The 14,784-nt window shown below is 33.8% G+C and overlaps 1 protein-coding gene across 1 annotated transcript in view; it reads left to right on the top strand.

Moving 5' to 3' along the window:
* Positions 1–3,992: 3,992 nt before the first annotated feature.
* Positions 3,993–14,784, top strand: part of LOC108741078 (adenosine kinase-like) — a 17,290-nt gene continuing 6,498 nt past the window's right edge. Inside the window, exons 1-3 of the mRNA XM_018475703.2 lie at positions 3,993–4,111; positions 10,552–10,827; positions 10,933–11,103. Of these exons, the coding sequence (XP_018331205.1) occupies positions 4,106–4,111; positions 10,552–10,827; positions 10,933–11,103 (453 nt within the window). The 5' untranslated portion in view covers positions 3,993–4,105. The remainder of the gene's footprint in view (positions 4,112–10,551; positions 10,828–10,932; positions 11,104–14,784) is intronic.

Genomic DNA, 14,784 nt, shown 5'->3' with positions numbered 1-14,784 from the left:
TCCTGTGCGTGAATTGGCAACATGGGTGTCTACCGAACAGTGTAGTGCGATAAAAAGTCTGCAGTTACATGGATGAAGAATGTAAACATTGCTGATTAAAATTCAGATAAACATAAATAATAAACTAAATAAAAAGCTAAATAAACTAGTTCTTCCCCCATATAAGTTACTTTGAGATCGAAACTGTCACCACCATTACTTTGAGTGGTCAATACTTTTTGTAACAAGACAAGATTTTTGTACTTCTTGCATTTTCCCATTGGATTCATACATATAGTGACATTCTGATTTGTATGTTAAGACTGGATTTCTTTCAAATAGTAGGTACACTTAATTTGAATGTCAATGACTTCCATTTTTTTTTTGACCAAATTTCTTTTTACTAAATAATAATCTTCAAACTAAATTTATCTGAATATTCTTTATTAATTTATGTATAATGATAATATATTTTCCAAGAGGGGCTTTAGTATTACATTACAAGTACCTAGGTTCTGCATTTTGAGCAGAGAAACCACTTTCGACGACTCAGGGCTCAGATCTTTAAACTTTTTGATAATACTGTACTTACAACTTTTACTGATTTAAATTTTTGAGCATATACGAGGGTGGATTGATAAGTTTCCGGCCTGACCAAGAAAAACAAGGTTTTTAAAAATTTTTTTTTTTTATTTCTCAACATAATCTCCTCCAAGGCTGATACATTTCTCATAGCGGTGTTCCAGTCTATTAATGCCATCTCTATAGACTGATTCGTCAAGCTCCTCAAAATAACCATTTACAGCTTCGATTACTTCTTCATTGTCCGCAAATCTCTTACCGCCAAGCCATTTTTTGAGATTAGGGAACAGAAAATAGTCACTCGGGGCTAGGTCTGGAGAGTAAGGAGGGTGCGGCATCAATTCAAACTTTAGATCGTTGATTTTAGCCGTCGCAACGATTGACGTGTGCGCTGGTGCGTTATCGTGATGAAACAAGATTTTTTTCTTCGCCAGATGAGGTCGTTTAATTTTCACCTCGTGGCTCAAACGTTGCAATAAGTCTGCGTAGTATTGACCAGTGATAGTATTACCCTTTGCAAGGTAATCAATGTATATAATACCTCTTGCATCCCAAAAAACAGTAGCCATAACCTTGTTCGCCGAAAAAATTGTTTTTGCCTTCTTTGGAGTTGGTTCCCCTGGTCCAATCCACTGTTTAGACTGTTCTTTGGTTTCAGGAGTGTAGTGGTGGACCCACGTTTCGTCAACGGTTACGAATCGACGCAAAAATTCGCTTGGATTACGCTTATACAATGACAAATTTGCGGTAGAAATGTTTTTTCGAATCAATTTTTGGTCGACTGTTAGCAAACGCGGCACCCATCTTGCACAGAGCTTTTCCATATGCAAATGTTGGTGCAAAATATGTTGCACACGTTCATATGACATCTTACAGGTCTCAGCTATCTCACGCACTTTCAATCTGCGGTCTCCCAGCACTATTTGATGAATTTTTTCGATCATATCTGGAGTTGTGACCTCAACGGGGCGTCCTGAGCGAGGCCCATCAGAGGTGCTCACACGACCCTTTTTAAACTCGGAAACCCACTGCTTAACGGTTGAATATGACGGGGAGGATGTCCCCAGTGTTGAGTCCATCTCTTTTTTAATTTCCTTCGGCGTTAACCCCTTCAAATAAAAGTATTTGATGACAGCACGATTTTCCTGCTTTTCCATTTTTACGAAAACCACAGAGGCGTCTTGTTCAGCGTGCTGTCAAACCTACACTAGCAAGGAGATCGGGCTGAAACTATAGCTACAAGCTATCCAAGGATGGTACTATAGAATGTCACCTCAAGGTAGGCCTAGTGGCGTCATCTCTTGGTTAGGCCGGAAACTTATCAATCCACCCTCGTATAATAACAAATACTTAATAGTTTTAGACATTTTAAAGGTTTAAATTTAAATGTTTGAATTATAGCTTGCCATAAAAGTTTTATTCGTTTCTCAAAAATTGACGTTAAATATTTTTTTTTCTTTCTATTTTTCTATACTTAATCTAGAAAAAGAAAGCATTCTGTGTACACACGTTAATAAATAAAAGTGAATGTACCGTTAGCATGAAAATGTACTTGTACGCGTCTTTTTAATGTTTTGGTAGGGGTCTAACGATTCTTATTACAACAATGGTTTTGAAGATGTTACGTTATTAAACAGGTGCAGGAACATACATTATCTCTGTATCTGTACGTTTGTATAAGAGAATGTATTTTTCTGAGAGATGTTCTAAAACTGCACTCTCGTATAAAAAAAACTACATAGTAGTTCATCTTTCTAGTGAAAGTGCAGAATAAACAAGTTTAAGGGTGTGACCATTAGATGAATAGACTTTCTTTATTACTGTACCAGAAGTCGAACTCTACAGCGTGTACCTAATCATACCTTATTTCCAATAAATTGATCGTTCGCTATTAAAATGATTATCCAAACGATTCATGCGGTCTGGTCGTCAATTAAATTCAGATTGCTCGTTATACAAGGGAAGTTAAAGAAAATAATAGTTTCGTTTATGTTTATTATTGATTCTATGTATACTGTAGGATCACTCTTTTGATCTGATCTACAATGACAAATTTGTGAAGGCTTTCGCGGTCAGTAGGTGAACTGATGCTGTCTTTATTCAGATCTAATTTATTCATTTCAGTCCCAATCTAGCAACGGAGATGGAAGGACCTTTGAGAAGCTTGTCACCCGTGTTAGCGAAACGGTAGGACTCGAATCAGGACAGTATCACTTCTAATTTAAAAAGCCGGTGTTTTTGCAGGCGGTCATAAATCAACTTAATGTGTGCCGAACTGCTGTATACGAGGGTAATTCAATACCCTAGACAAAAATTTTCAGTCTCTCAGAGTCTTTCAGAGTCTTTCAGCGTCTCTCACAATCTTTCACAGTCCCACAGTTATTGCCTATGTGTTTCTATGGATCTCTCACAGTCTCTGTATGAGAGACTCGAACGATAAATTTGTTAATTCAGAGATTCGAGTCTCTCACAGAGAGACTAAATGAATAAAACTGAAAAATTGAGAGACTCGAGTCTCTCGTAGAAAGACCGGAATCTCTGAAATATGTTGAACTTTGAAAATTTTAATCATGTCAATCGAGATACCATTTATTGAGAGACTCGAGTCTCTCGTTCAGATATTCGAGTTTGTCGTTCAGAGACTGGATACGAAACGAGGATCTCTCTATGAGCGACTCGAGTCTCTCGTTCAGAGACGCTAAACAATTTTTTTGACAGTCTCTCTCAGCGACACCAGAGAGACTCGATGAGAGACGGAGACTCGAGTCTCGCACTCAGAGACTGTGAGAGACTGAACATTTTTATCTCGGGTAGCTTTACAAAATTCTATAGATACAGAATATATGCTATACTACGTTTACTTTCTGTGGCGATGTGACCTTCAGTTTGATCAGCGCAAAGTAGAAAAGAACAGCACTAGGCCAGAAAAGGAAGGAGACAACTCACGGCCCAACTCTTAACCGGTGGGGAGCGTATAATCCGTACAGTACTGCACGGAAAAATTGACCATTTTATCCACTACAATTGCATTGCTCAAACGTGCTTTTATTGGTACCATTTACTGCTGAAAATATATACGAGATGTTTATTTATATTTGAAGACATATTAAAGGCTTTAACGCTTGTTTTCGACTCGCACTACTATTCTAGATTGAACAAAACTTTTGGCAGGTACTGTATGAAAACGTATGTTTAATGAACAAGAGTCGAGAGTATAATGAGCTTTTTTCTCCCTACCTACGATTTTGCCAGCGCGCTTCCAAGACATTGGAAGGGGCACGTCGCTAGAGAAAGTAAATAAAGTATACCTATAATTTGGCATCACTGTTTAGCCTAGTACGTTTTTAATTTTATTGTATGTTATTATTATTATGTTTTGACATGTTCTCAGTGACGCCACTGAGTCAAGTAAAACGGTGTGCCTCATCAGTCTATTTATATATAAAACAATATTAGGTAATGGTTTAAAAAGAGAAGTTATCAAATTCTAGTGTTCCAGCGAATATAAAAAATTATTAAAATAGTTGTAACAAATGGAAACAAAATGCACGTAAGTAAACGCATCTGTACTAAAAAGCAGACACATAATTTTAACTTTACAAATATGTTCCTTACTAATATGCATTTTCACTAATTCGTGTAAACGAGGTTTATGCGCATGTCTAAAGATTAGATTATCTTTATGTATTATAATGCTTTTAAGTACTTATTACATCGGCACTGAATAAGGGCCAGTGGCGTCGGTTAGGTTAAATGATTAGATATTTTAATAATTGGTGCTTAACTGTATCTAAGATAATTGGGCCAATTGCGGTTTTTAGTTTCAGAAGATATTCCCTTTTTTTAACAATTTGTATTAATGTCCTTTCCTATGTAGATACTTTTTAGGAATTAAAATTTTTACCCTCAAAACAGCTAACCCTTAACATTTTTCTATAATTTTGTGTGTGTGATGTAGGTACACATTAATGTATGTATGTATATGCAATCAATTATACACGTCAAACAAAAATTGCTATTAGGGTATATGCAACCAACTATACATTGGAATGTAGATATTTAAACCCGTCCATTCTTTTCCAGTAGTTTTGGTTAAAGTTGGTGATATTTGATTCAACGAAAGCATTCTCGATGCCAAAAGTAGGCTCAAAACAATCCTCCCATCTATTATTTAAAGATTTTAGTTGCTAGTTAGTTCCAGAATGTTGTATAATGGGTTATTCTATTTTTTAAAGAAGTTAATTAAGTCAGATGAAACTTTATAAATGGCCCTCATTGTTAAGCATTTATGTCGATCGACTTCTTGCATTTGTCGTATCTTTATTTTTTTATAATAATTAATCGAAAAGTGATATTTTCGACTATTTTGTTCATGGCTAATTAAGAGCAGATTATTATCTATATATATAAAAGAAAGTCGTGTTAATTACACTATTTATAACTCAAGAACGGCTGAACTGATTTGGCTGAAAATTGGTGGGAAGGTAGCTTACGACCAGGAGACGGACATAGGATACTTTTTATCCCGTTGGGGGAGGAGTTGCAATGTTTAAATGGAACATATATTATTAGTTGTCAGATTTACTTGAAACTTGGCCTTAATGGTCTCACATTTAATTTTTGAAAGACCTATCTCGACATTTTAAAAATTTCAACCTCCAAAGGGTCGGGGGGAAGGTGTTGCAATTTTTGTTTAGGACATACTTTATTTGTGATTGAATTTACTTGAAACTTCGTATATATGCCGTTTGATATTATTATTGAAATGAAAAGTGGTTGCAACGTTTCCATGGAGTATACTTTTATTTGTACTCGGATTTACTCGAAGGTTGCTCGTTGTTGAAATTAATCAAATACGTGCTTTGGCAATTTTTAAAAATCAACCCTTAAGGATGAAATGTTGTTGCTACGTTTGTATTTGAAATCCACGATGACGACATTACATAAAATTAAAACGTTGTAAGGGTGAATTGGGAGTTAAAAGGTTATTTATTGATGAGTATTATAAGCCAATATTTGAAAAAATTCATATCCTATTTACACTCATAGAAGTCACTTATATCGGGTTGTTCGGAAAGTCATTTCGTTTTTTTTTGTTGTGGAAATGAAAAACAGTTTTCGTATAATAAACAAATACATTATTAAATTTTATATTGACCGTTCTGGTTCAACACCTTTTGCCATCTTTCTGGCAGNGCTCTGATTTGTATTATATCTTGTTGCTGATTTTTGGCGAATGAATTAATTTTGCAGAGCTTTTACAGCTCCCGGGAAATAGGATGATCCGCTGCTAGTTTGATATCATAATAGTAGATCACATATGTATATTTATTTCTACTGATTTAGAGCTCTGATTTGTATTATATCTTGTTGCTGATTTTTGGCGAATGAATTAATTTTGCAGAGCTTTTACAGCTCCCGGGAAATAGGATGATCCGCTGCTAGTTTGATATCATAATAGTAGATCACATATGTATATTTATTTCTACTGATTTAGAGCTCTGATTTGTATTATATCTTGTTGCTGATTTTTGGCGAATGAATTAATTTTGCAGAGCTTTTACAGCTCCCGGGAAATAGGATGATCCGCTGCTAGTTTGATATCATAATAGTAGATCACATATGTATATTTATTTCTACTGATTTAGAGCTCTGATTTGTATTATATCTTGTTGCTGATTTTTGGCGAATGAATTAATTTTGCAGAGCTTTTACAGCTCCCGGGAAATAGGATGATCCGCTGCTAGTTTGATATCATAATAGTAGATCACATATGTATATTTATTTCTACTGATTTAGAGCTCTGATTTGTATTATATCTTGTTGCTGATTTTTGGCGAATGAATTAATTTTGCAGAGCTTTTACAGCTCCCGGGAAATAGGATGATCCGCTGCTAGTTTGATATCATAATAGTAGATCACATATGTATATTTATTTCTACTGATTTAGAGCTCTGATTTGTATTATATCTTGTTGCTGATTTTTGGCGAATGAATTAATTTTGCAGAGCTTTTACAGCTCCCGGGAAATAGGATGATCCGCTGCTAGTTTGATATCATAATAGTAGATCACATATGTATATTTATTTCTACTGATTTAGAGCTCTGATTTGTATTATATCTTGTTGCTGATTTTTGGCGAATGAATTAATTTTGCAGAGCTTTTACAGCTCCCGGGAAATAGGATGATCCGCTGCTAGTTTGATATCATAATAGTAGATCACATATGTATATTTATTTCTACTGATTTAGAGCTCTGATTTGTATTATATCTTGTTGCTGATTTTTGGCGAATGAATTAATTTTGCAGAGCTTTTACAGCTCCCGGGAAATAGGATGATCCGCTGCTAGTTTGATATCATAATAGTAGATCACATATGTATATTTATTTCTACTGATTTAGAGCTCTGATTTGTATTATATCTTGTTGCTGATTTTTGGCGAATGAATTAATTTTGCAGAGCTTTTACAGCTCCCGGGAAATAGGATGATCCGCTGCTAGTTTGATATCATAATAGTAGATCACATATGTATATTTATTTCTACTGATTTAGAGCTCTGATTTGTATTATATCTTGTTGCTGATTTTTGGCGAATGAATTAATTTTGCAGAGCTTTTACAGCTCCCGGGAAATAGGATGATCCGCTGCTAGTTTGATATCATAATAGTAGATCACATATGTATATTTATTTCTACTGATTTAGAGCTCTGATTTGTATTATATCTTGTTGCTGATTTTTGGCGAATGAATTAATTTTGCAGAGCTTTTACAGCTCCCGGGAAATAGGATGATCCGCTGCTAGTTTGATATCATAATAGTAGATCACATATGTATATTTATTTCTACTGATTTAGAGCTCTGATTTGTATTATATCTTGTTGCTGATTTTTGGCGAATGAATTAATTTTGCAGAGCTTTTACAGCTCCCGGGAAATAGGATGATCCGCTGCTAGTTTGATATCATAATAGTAGATCACATATGTATATTTATTTCTACTGATTTAGAGCTCTGATTTGTATTATATCTTGTTGCTGATTTTTGGCGAATGAATTAATTTTGCAGAGCTTTTACAGCTCCCGGGAAATAGGATGATCCGCTGCTAGTTTGATATCATAATAGTAGATCACATATGTATATTTATTTCTACTGATTTAGAGCTCTGATTTGTATTATATCTTGTTGCTGATTTTTGGCGAATGAATTAATTTTGCAGAGCTTTTACAGCTCCCGGGAAATAGGATGATCCGCTGCTAGTTTGATATCATAATAGTAGATCACATATGTATATTTATTTCTACTGATTTAGAGCTCTGATTTGTATTATATCTTGTTGCTGATTTTTGGCGAATGAATTAATTTTGCAGAGCTTTTACAGCTCCCGGGAAATAGGATGATCCGCTGCTAGTTTGATATCATAATAGTAGATCACATATGTATATTTATTTCTACTGATTTAGAGCTCTGATTTGTATTATATCTTGTTGCTGATTTTTGGCGAATGAATTAATTTTGCAGAGCTTTTACAGCTCCCGGGAAATAGGATGATCCGCTGCTAGTTTGATATCATAATAGTAGATCACATATGTATATTTATTTCTACTGATTTAGAGCTCTGATTTGTATTATATCTTGTTGCTGATTTTTGGCGAATGAATTAATTTTGCAGAGCTTTTACAGCTCCCGGGAAATAGGATGATCCGCTGCTAGTTTGATATCATAATAGTAGATCACATATGTATATTTATTTCTACTGATTTAGAGCTCTGATTTGTATTATATCTTGTTGCTGATTTTTGGCGAATGAATTAATTTTGCAGAGCTTTTACAGCTCCCGGGAAATAGGATGATCCGCTGCTAGTTTGATATCATAATAGTAGATCACATATGTATATTTATTTCTACTGATTTAGAGCTCTGATTTGTATTATATCTTGTTGCTGATTTTTGGCGAATGAATTAATTTTGCAGAGCTTTTACAGCTCCCGGGAAATAGGATGATCCGCTGCTAGTTTGATATCATAATAGTAGATCACATATGTATATTTATTTCTACTGATTTAGAGCTCTGATTTGTATTATATCTTGTTGCTGATTTTTGGCGAATGAATTAATTTTGCAGAGCTTTTACAGCTCCCGGGAAATAGGATGATCCGCTGCTAGTTTGATATCATAATAGTAGATCACATATGTATATTTATTTCTACTGATTTGGAGCTCTGATTTGTATTATATCTTGTTGCTGATTTTTTTCGAATGAATTAATTTTGCAGAGCTTTTACAGCTCCCAGAAAATAGGATGATCGATGCTAGCTTGATATCATACTAGCAAATCACATATTTATATTCATTTCAACTGATCCCATTTTTAATGTTCATCATATTTTGCAACTGATTAATAGTGAAAGAATTAATTTTGTAGAGCTTTTACAGCTCCCGGGAAATAGGATGAGCCGTTGCTAGTTTGAAATCATAATAGTAGATCACATATGCATATTTATTTCTGCTGCTTTGGAGCTCTGATTTGTATCATATCTTGTTGCTGATTTTTGGCGAATGAATTAATTTTGCAGAGCTTTTACAGCTCCCAGGAAATAGGATGATTCGATGCTAGCTTGATATCATACTAGCAGATCACATACTATTCGTTTCTGACGATTTTGGGCTCTAATTTGCGTCATATTTTGCAACCAACATAAAATGAAAGAATTAAATTTGTTGTAGAGCTTTTACAGCTTCCGGGAAATAGGATGATCCGCTGCTAGCTTGATATTATACTAGAAGATCACATACTTATTTTCATTTCAACCGATTCNAGCTCTGATTTGTATCATATCTTGTTGCTGATTTTTGGCGAATGAATTAATTTTGCAGAGCTTTTACAGCTCCCAGGAAATAGGATGATTCGATGCTAGCTTGATATCATACTAGCAGATCACATATGTATATTTATTTCTACTGATTTGGAGCGCCAATTTTCATTATATTTCGTTGCCAATTTATGGTGAATGAATTAATTTTGTAGAGCTTTTACAGCTTCCGGGAAATAGGATGATCCGCTGCTAGCTTGATATTATACTAGAAGATCACATACTTATTTTCATTTCAACCGATTCAATTTTTAATTTGCTTCGTATTTTGCAACTGAATTGTAGCGAAAGAATTAATTTTGTAGAGCTTTTACAACTCCCAGGAAATAGGATGATCCGATGCTAGCTTGATATTATACTAGCAAGTCAAAATGAATATTGATATCAACTGATTTGGATCTCTAATTTGCATTATGTTTTGTTGCTAATTTGTGGTGAATGAATTAATTTTGTAGAGCTTTTACAGCTATCAAGAAATCGGATGATTCGCTGCTAGCTTGATATCATCCTAGCAGATCACATAGGTATATGAATTAATTTTGTAGAACTTTTATAGCTCCCGGGAAATAGGATGATTCTCAATTCTAAACGTACGATTGGTGGTTCCACGATTAACATATCTAGGATTTGCGGATCACTTATGAATATTGATATCAACTGATTTCGAGTTCTAGTTTGTATTATATTTTGTTGCTAATTTGTGTTGAATAAATTAATTTTGTAGAGCTTTTAAAGCTCCTGGAAGATAAGATGATCTGCTAGTAGCTTGATATAACCATACTAGCATATCACATATGTATATTCATTTTAACTGACTTCCAGCTATAATTTCCCTTCTATTTTGTTGTTAATTTGTGGCGAAATTGTAGTGAATAATTAATTTTGTAGAGCTTTAATAGCTTGCGAAAAATTGGATAATTTGCTACTAAGTTGACAAAAAATAAATTTACTTAAACTCTCTTACACTAAAAATTTCACACTACAACTCCAACTTTTTAAACTTATTTCGTTAAGGATTTAACATACGAAATTTCTACCATACGTATAACATTTAACAAAGTTATGTTAGAAACATCAAAGATGTAGGTTTCTAAAGGCTACCTAATTCTAATTTGTTTAGTGGATACTAAAGGCCCCAAATGTGATTACTATTTTTGGGGCTGTCGGAAACGATGAGAATAAGCGTCTTCTCGAAAATGCACTAAGCGCAGAACAAATAAATTTTATCTTTAAATGTAATAATGGTTACCAAACTGCAAGATGTGCCGTTTTAATAACAGATCATAACAGAAGTCTCTGTACAGATTTGGGTGCTTCTAAACTACTTGATATAAACGATTTATATGAGGAGAAAGTATGGATAGCAGTGAATAGTGCCAATGTTTTCTATATGTCAGTAAGTAATAGTTTATCAATAAATAATATCTATCAATTGAAAAAGAGTAGGGTTTACTGATAATAAACAAGGCTTATTATGTATAATTAAATTTGGCATTTTTAGGGGTTCTTTTTTCAAGTTTCACCAAGAATTATAAACGCTTTAGCGCAACATGCCTTCAAATCCGATAAAACATTTATAGTAAATGTTGGGGCGGCTTTCCTTACTGAAAAATATACCGAAGAATTTAAGGAACTACTAAAATTAACAGATATTGTCATCTGCAATGAAGAGGTGATTCTTTTATTATTCAATGCCTGAAAACAAAAGTGGGCGTAGTCTTCCTTCGTCGAATATGATCCCACCAAAACTTTAAAAACTAAATACTTCTTTTAGACAAGAAAATCTAATCTTATAGAATTTTATTCTTCAAAATTTGGGTTTTATAATGTTTGACTGTTTTTTAAAAACCATNAAAACTACTGCGTAGAATTAATTGGAATTTTTCACACACAAGCCTTGCTATATGAGCTCTCAAAGCATATAAAAATTATACGGCTTAAATGTGAAGTTGGGTGCAAAAGAATACAATTAAATCCTCTGTCGGGAAAAAACGAAATGACTTTCCGAACAACCCTGTACAATAATGTAGAGAAATAATAAGATGGAGTACCTAGATTTGACGAAAATTCTACATCTCCAATTTTGGGAACAGTCGGATCTCCCATTTTGTGACGATAATAATTGAACATAAGTCAATACAGATAACAATCATAATTCGGATGAATTAACGAAACGTAATAATTGTCTGTATGCCTTCACTTTCGTTTGTTTCCGTTTAGAATTGATGTCGAAACATGTGTATCTACAAGTAACGAAGTAACAAAAGAAAGTGGTTATCAATCATGCAACTTTTACGCATTGCAACTAGGCACATAACCCTGTACTGTGTAGACACCTATAAATATTATTCGTTCCTGATTATTATTTTAACCGGAAATGCGCCGATTTAAACAGCTCGGCATTTATCTGTAACGCCAACGAGAGAAAATTAACAAACGCTTTCAATTTCCTTCAATATTCAACGTTGACTTTGTATTTTGTTTGTAGAATTCAATTTCAATGTTTACTTAAGCGTGAAGCTTTATTACGAAAATGATCATGAACTTGATGTCATAATACGTAATAAAATTAGTTAAGTACAAATTTTTGCACTGCGTTACTTAATAAAAACGAATTAATGCACTGTTACAGTTAAAACAGTTACAAGATAATTAGATTAAATTAAATCAAGACAGAATGCTTTGTCACTACGGGACAGGAATCGTAAAAACTATAGGCATGAAATGGCCTGAAGATGTATTTTATGCAGGCCAGACTTATTAACTAGAATTTTTAAAAACAATCAGAGTTCAAAAACTTTTTTGTAAACAACTATAAATAAACACGTATACTGTAAAGAAACCAAAAATATTCAGTTTTGCTTTTTATTTAGCAGGGCTCTCGGAAAGCGGAAGGCCATTCTGGCTTTAGGGGTAACAGTAGAACGATAGAAAAAGCAAAGAGTGCGTACATAGGATTTGTATATTTAGAAAAAGCTTTTGACAATGTTAAATGGGACAACATGTTAAATATACTTAAAAATGTAGGGATGAATTACAAAGATAGAAGAGTGATACTTAGTTTGGATAAAGAGCAACAGGCAGTTATGGAGCTAGGGCTGCAATGTAGAAAAGTAAATATTAAGAAGGGAGTCAGTCAAGGATGCACACTGTCACTGCTAGTTCTTAATCTATACATCGAAGACGCGATCAACATCATTAAAGACAGTACAACTGTAGGGATAGATATACAGGGACAAAAATTAGTATGCTTAGATTTGTAGATTATATAGCAGTATTAGCATTAGAGATAGCTTTAACTAAAAAATACTGGTATGTAAGGGAAGAAAAAGTAGGGAAAGAGCGAATGTAAAAATAGGAGACGAAAAATTAGAAGAAGTGGCTGATTTTAAGTATCTAGGAAGTCAGTTAAGTCAGGACAGAAGGAGTAGTAGGGATATAAAGCAGAGGATAGGACAGGGTCGAGTCGCCCTTAATACCGGCGAATGATGAGGATACCGTGGATAGAAAAGGTTAAAAATGAAGTTGTATTAGAAAGAATAGGAGAATGGAGGATTCTAAGGAAGTCAATAAAAAATATGCAAGATATAGGCGAAAAATAGGTTGAAGGCATGAAGGTCTAAGCAAAAACATATTAGAGGCAGAAACACGAATTAAGAGGAGTAGGGGTAGACCAAGGTTAGATTACTCTTCACAAATAGTGAAGGATGTTCTAGTTTTAGGGAAATGCGAAGATTAGCTTATGATAGGAAGGAGTGGAAGTGCGTGTCCAACCAGTCTTAGGACTAACTATCTTATGATGATGAGGGTTCTCGTAATTTGTTTCTGATTTTGAGCTTTCAGCGAATTTTGTTGGAACTGTAAAAGTCAGTCAATAAAATTTATGAGGAGGAATTATAATTTAATTTCTGTATGAAAATTTGTTTGTTTTTCCGACAAATTAAAAGCCTCTCCAATTAGTCATTTGATTGAAATGAAAAAAAAAAAATGAATCTAATGCGAATTTGTTCTTTGAAATGGGTCTTCTGAAGTTACTGTAGATTGAATGCATAGGGTCACTCTGGGATGTTTTCCGATTTTATGACTAGTTTTTTCATTTTTTTCCGCTAAATTTTCGGCTTTTATTAGAAAAAATTATTTCTTATTCTTACCAGGGATGTTAGAATATATTAGAATCAACTTCTCAATCATCAAAATCGGTCAAGTATTACCTATAATATAACGAAATCATTGTTAGTGAACTTTGACGCCACTTGGCGGAGAAACTAGAGATGAAGTCGAAAATCGTCCTAGGGGCATCCCCTCTATTAATTTTTGCAATAATCTCGTATGGCCAAAAAAGGACTTTTATTTTGCTTTATCACGCCGTAACTTCATTTGGTGACAATTTAAGAATACATGCAACCGAGATATTTATACATATAAAAGGGTGAAAAATAGCAAATTTTCCGATATCAGGATTCAAATAATTCTTAAGCGGCCTTTAAAATTTTTTGATTGGTTAATCTAATAATTCAAGCTCAAATTTAAAATTCTGCAAAATAGTGTCGCATAATTTTGAAGGTTCTACATAACTGGGAGGACATTAAAAAATATAAAATAGACAAAATTAAAAAAATATTGCTTATAACTTTTCAGAGCAATACCAAAGATAATTACTTAATGTAAAAATCACGAAAAGTAATGACAAAGGATATTTTACAGTTACGCTTATTAAGAGAGGATTACCGAGCTTAGTTAATTAATTAGGAAGTTAAACTTACAATTGTTAGTTTATGAGAACATTTTCCTGATTGAATACATAAACATTCTTGTTTCGCACGAAGAATGTGTTTCATATCTCACGAACGATGAATGTAAAAAGCTACACCTTTGTACTTTATTTCCGTAGATGACTTTTACCTATTTTCTACTTGGTGAACATTTTTTACAGTAATAATAAGAGCTAAATTTCGTGTACCGTCGCTATTCGACAAATTTTCCTTCAAATCACATATAATATACATTTCACGTATTAGGATCCGTCAAATGGGAGGAGCCTAAAAACATGGCGCCGATTAGGGAAAATTTATCGTTGTTCCTATAGTGTACCGTGCAATTTCCAAGTTTTTAAATTACGATAAAATGATAAGTATTGACACAATATGTGATTGGGCTGACACAAAGCCTCGGAAAGGAAATTTCATTTAAGGTGAGCGTGTTTTTAATGCTAATCACATTATAAAATTCGGAAATAACAAATCCGGAAGCTAGCCTTCAATTTCCGTCAAGTTTACTGCCTACTTTTTACAAACTTCGGATTTAAAAAGTGATTCACGTTATATAATTGGTGAGGTGATTCTGGGTGATTTAA

Source organism: Agrilus planipennis, unplaced genomic scaffold (genome assembly GCF_000699045.2).
Source record: "Agrilus planipennis isolate EAB-ADULT unplaced genomic scaffold, Apla_2.0 scaffold21, whole genome shotgun sequence".
Taxonomy (NCBI): domain Eukaryota; kingdom Metazoa; phylum Arthropoda; class Insecta; order Coleoptera; family Buprestidae; genus Agrilus; species Agrilus planipennis.
The sequence above is the reverse complement of the archived record's forward strand: the minus strand, read 5'-3'. Positions and strand labels throughout refer to the sequence as shown.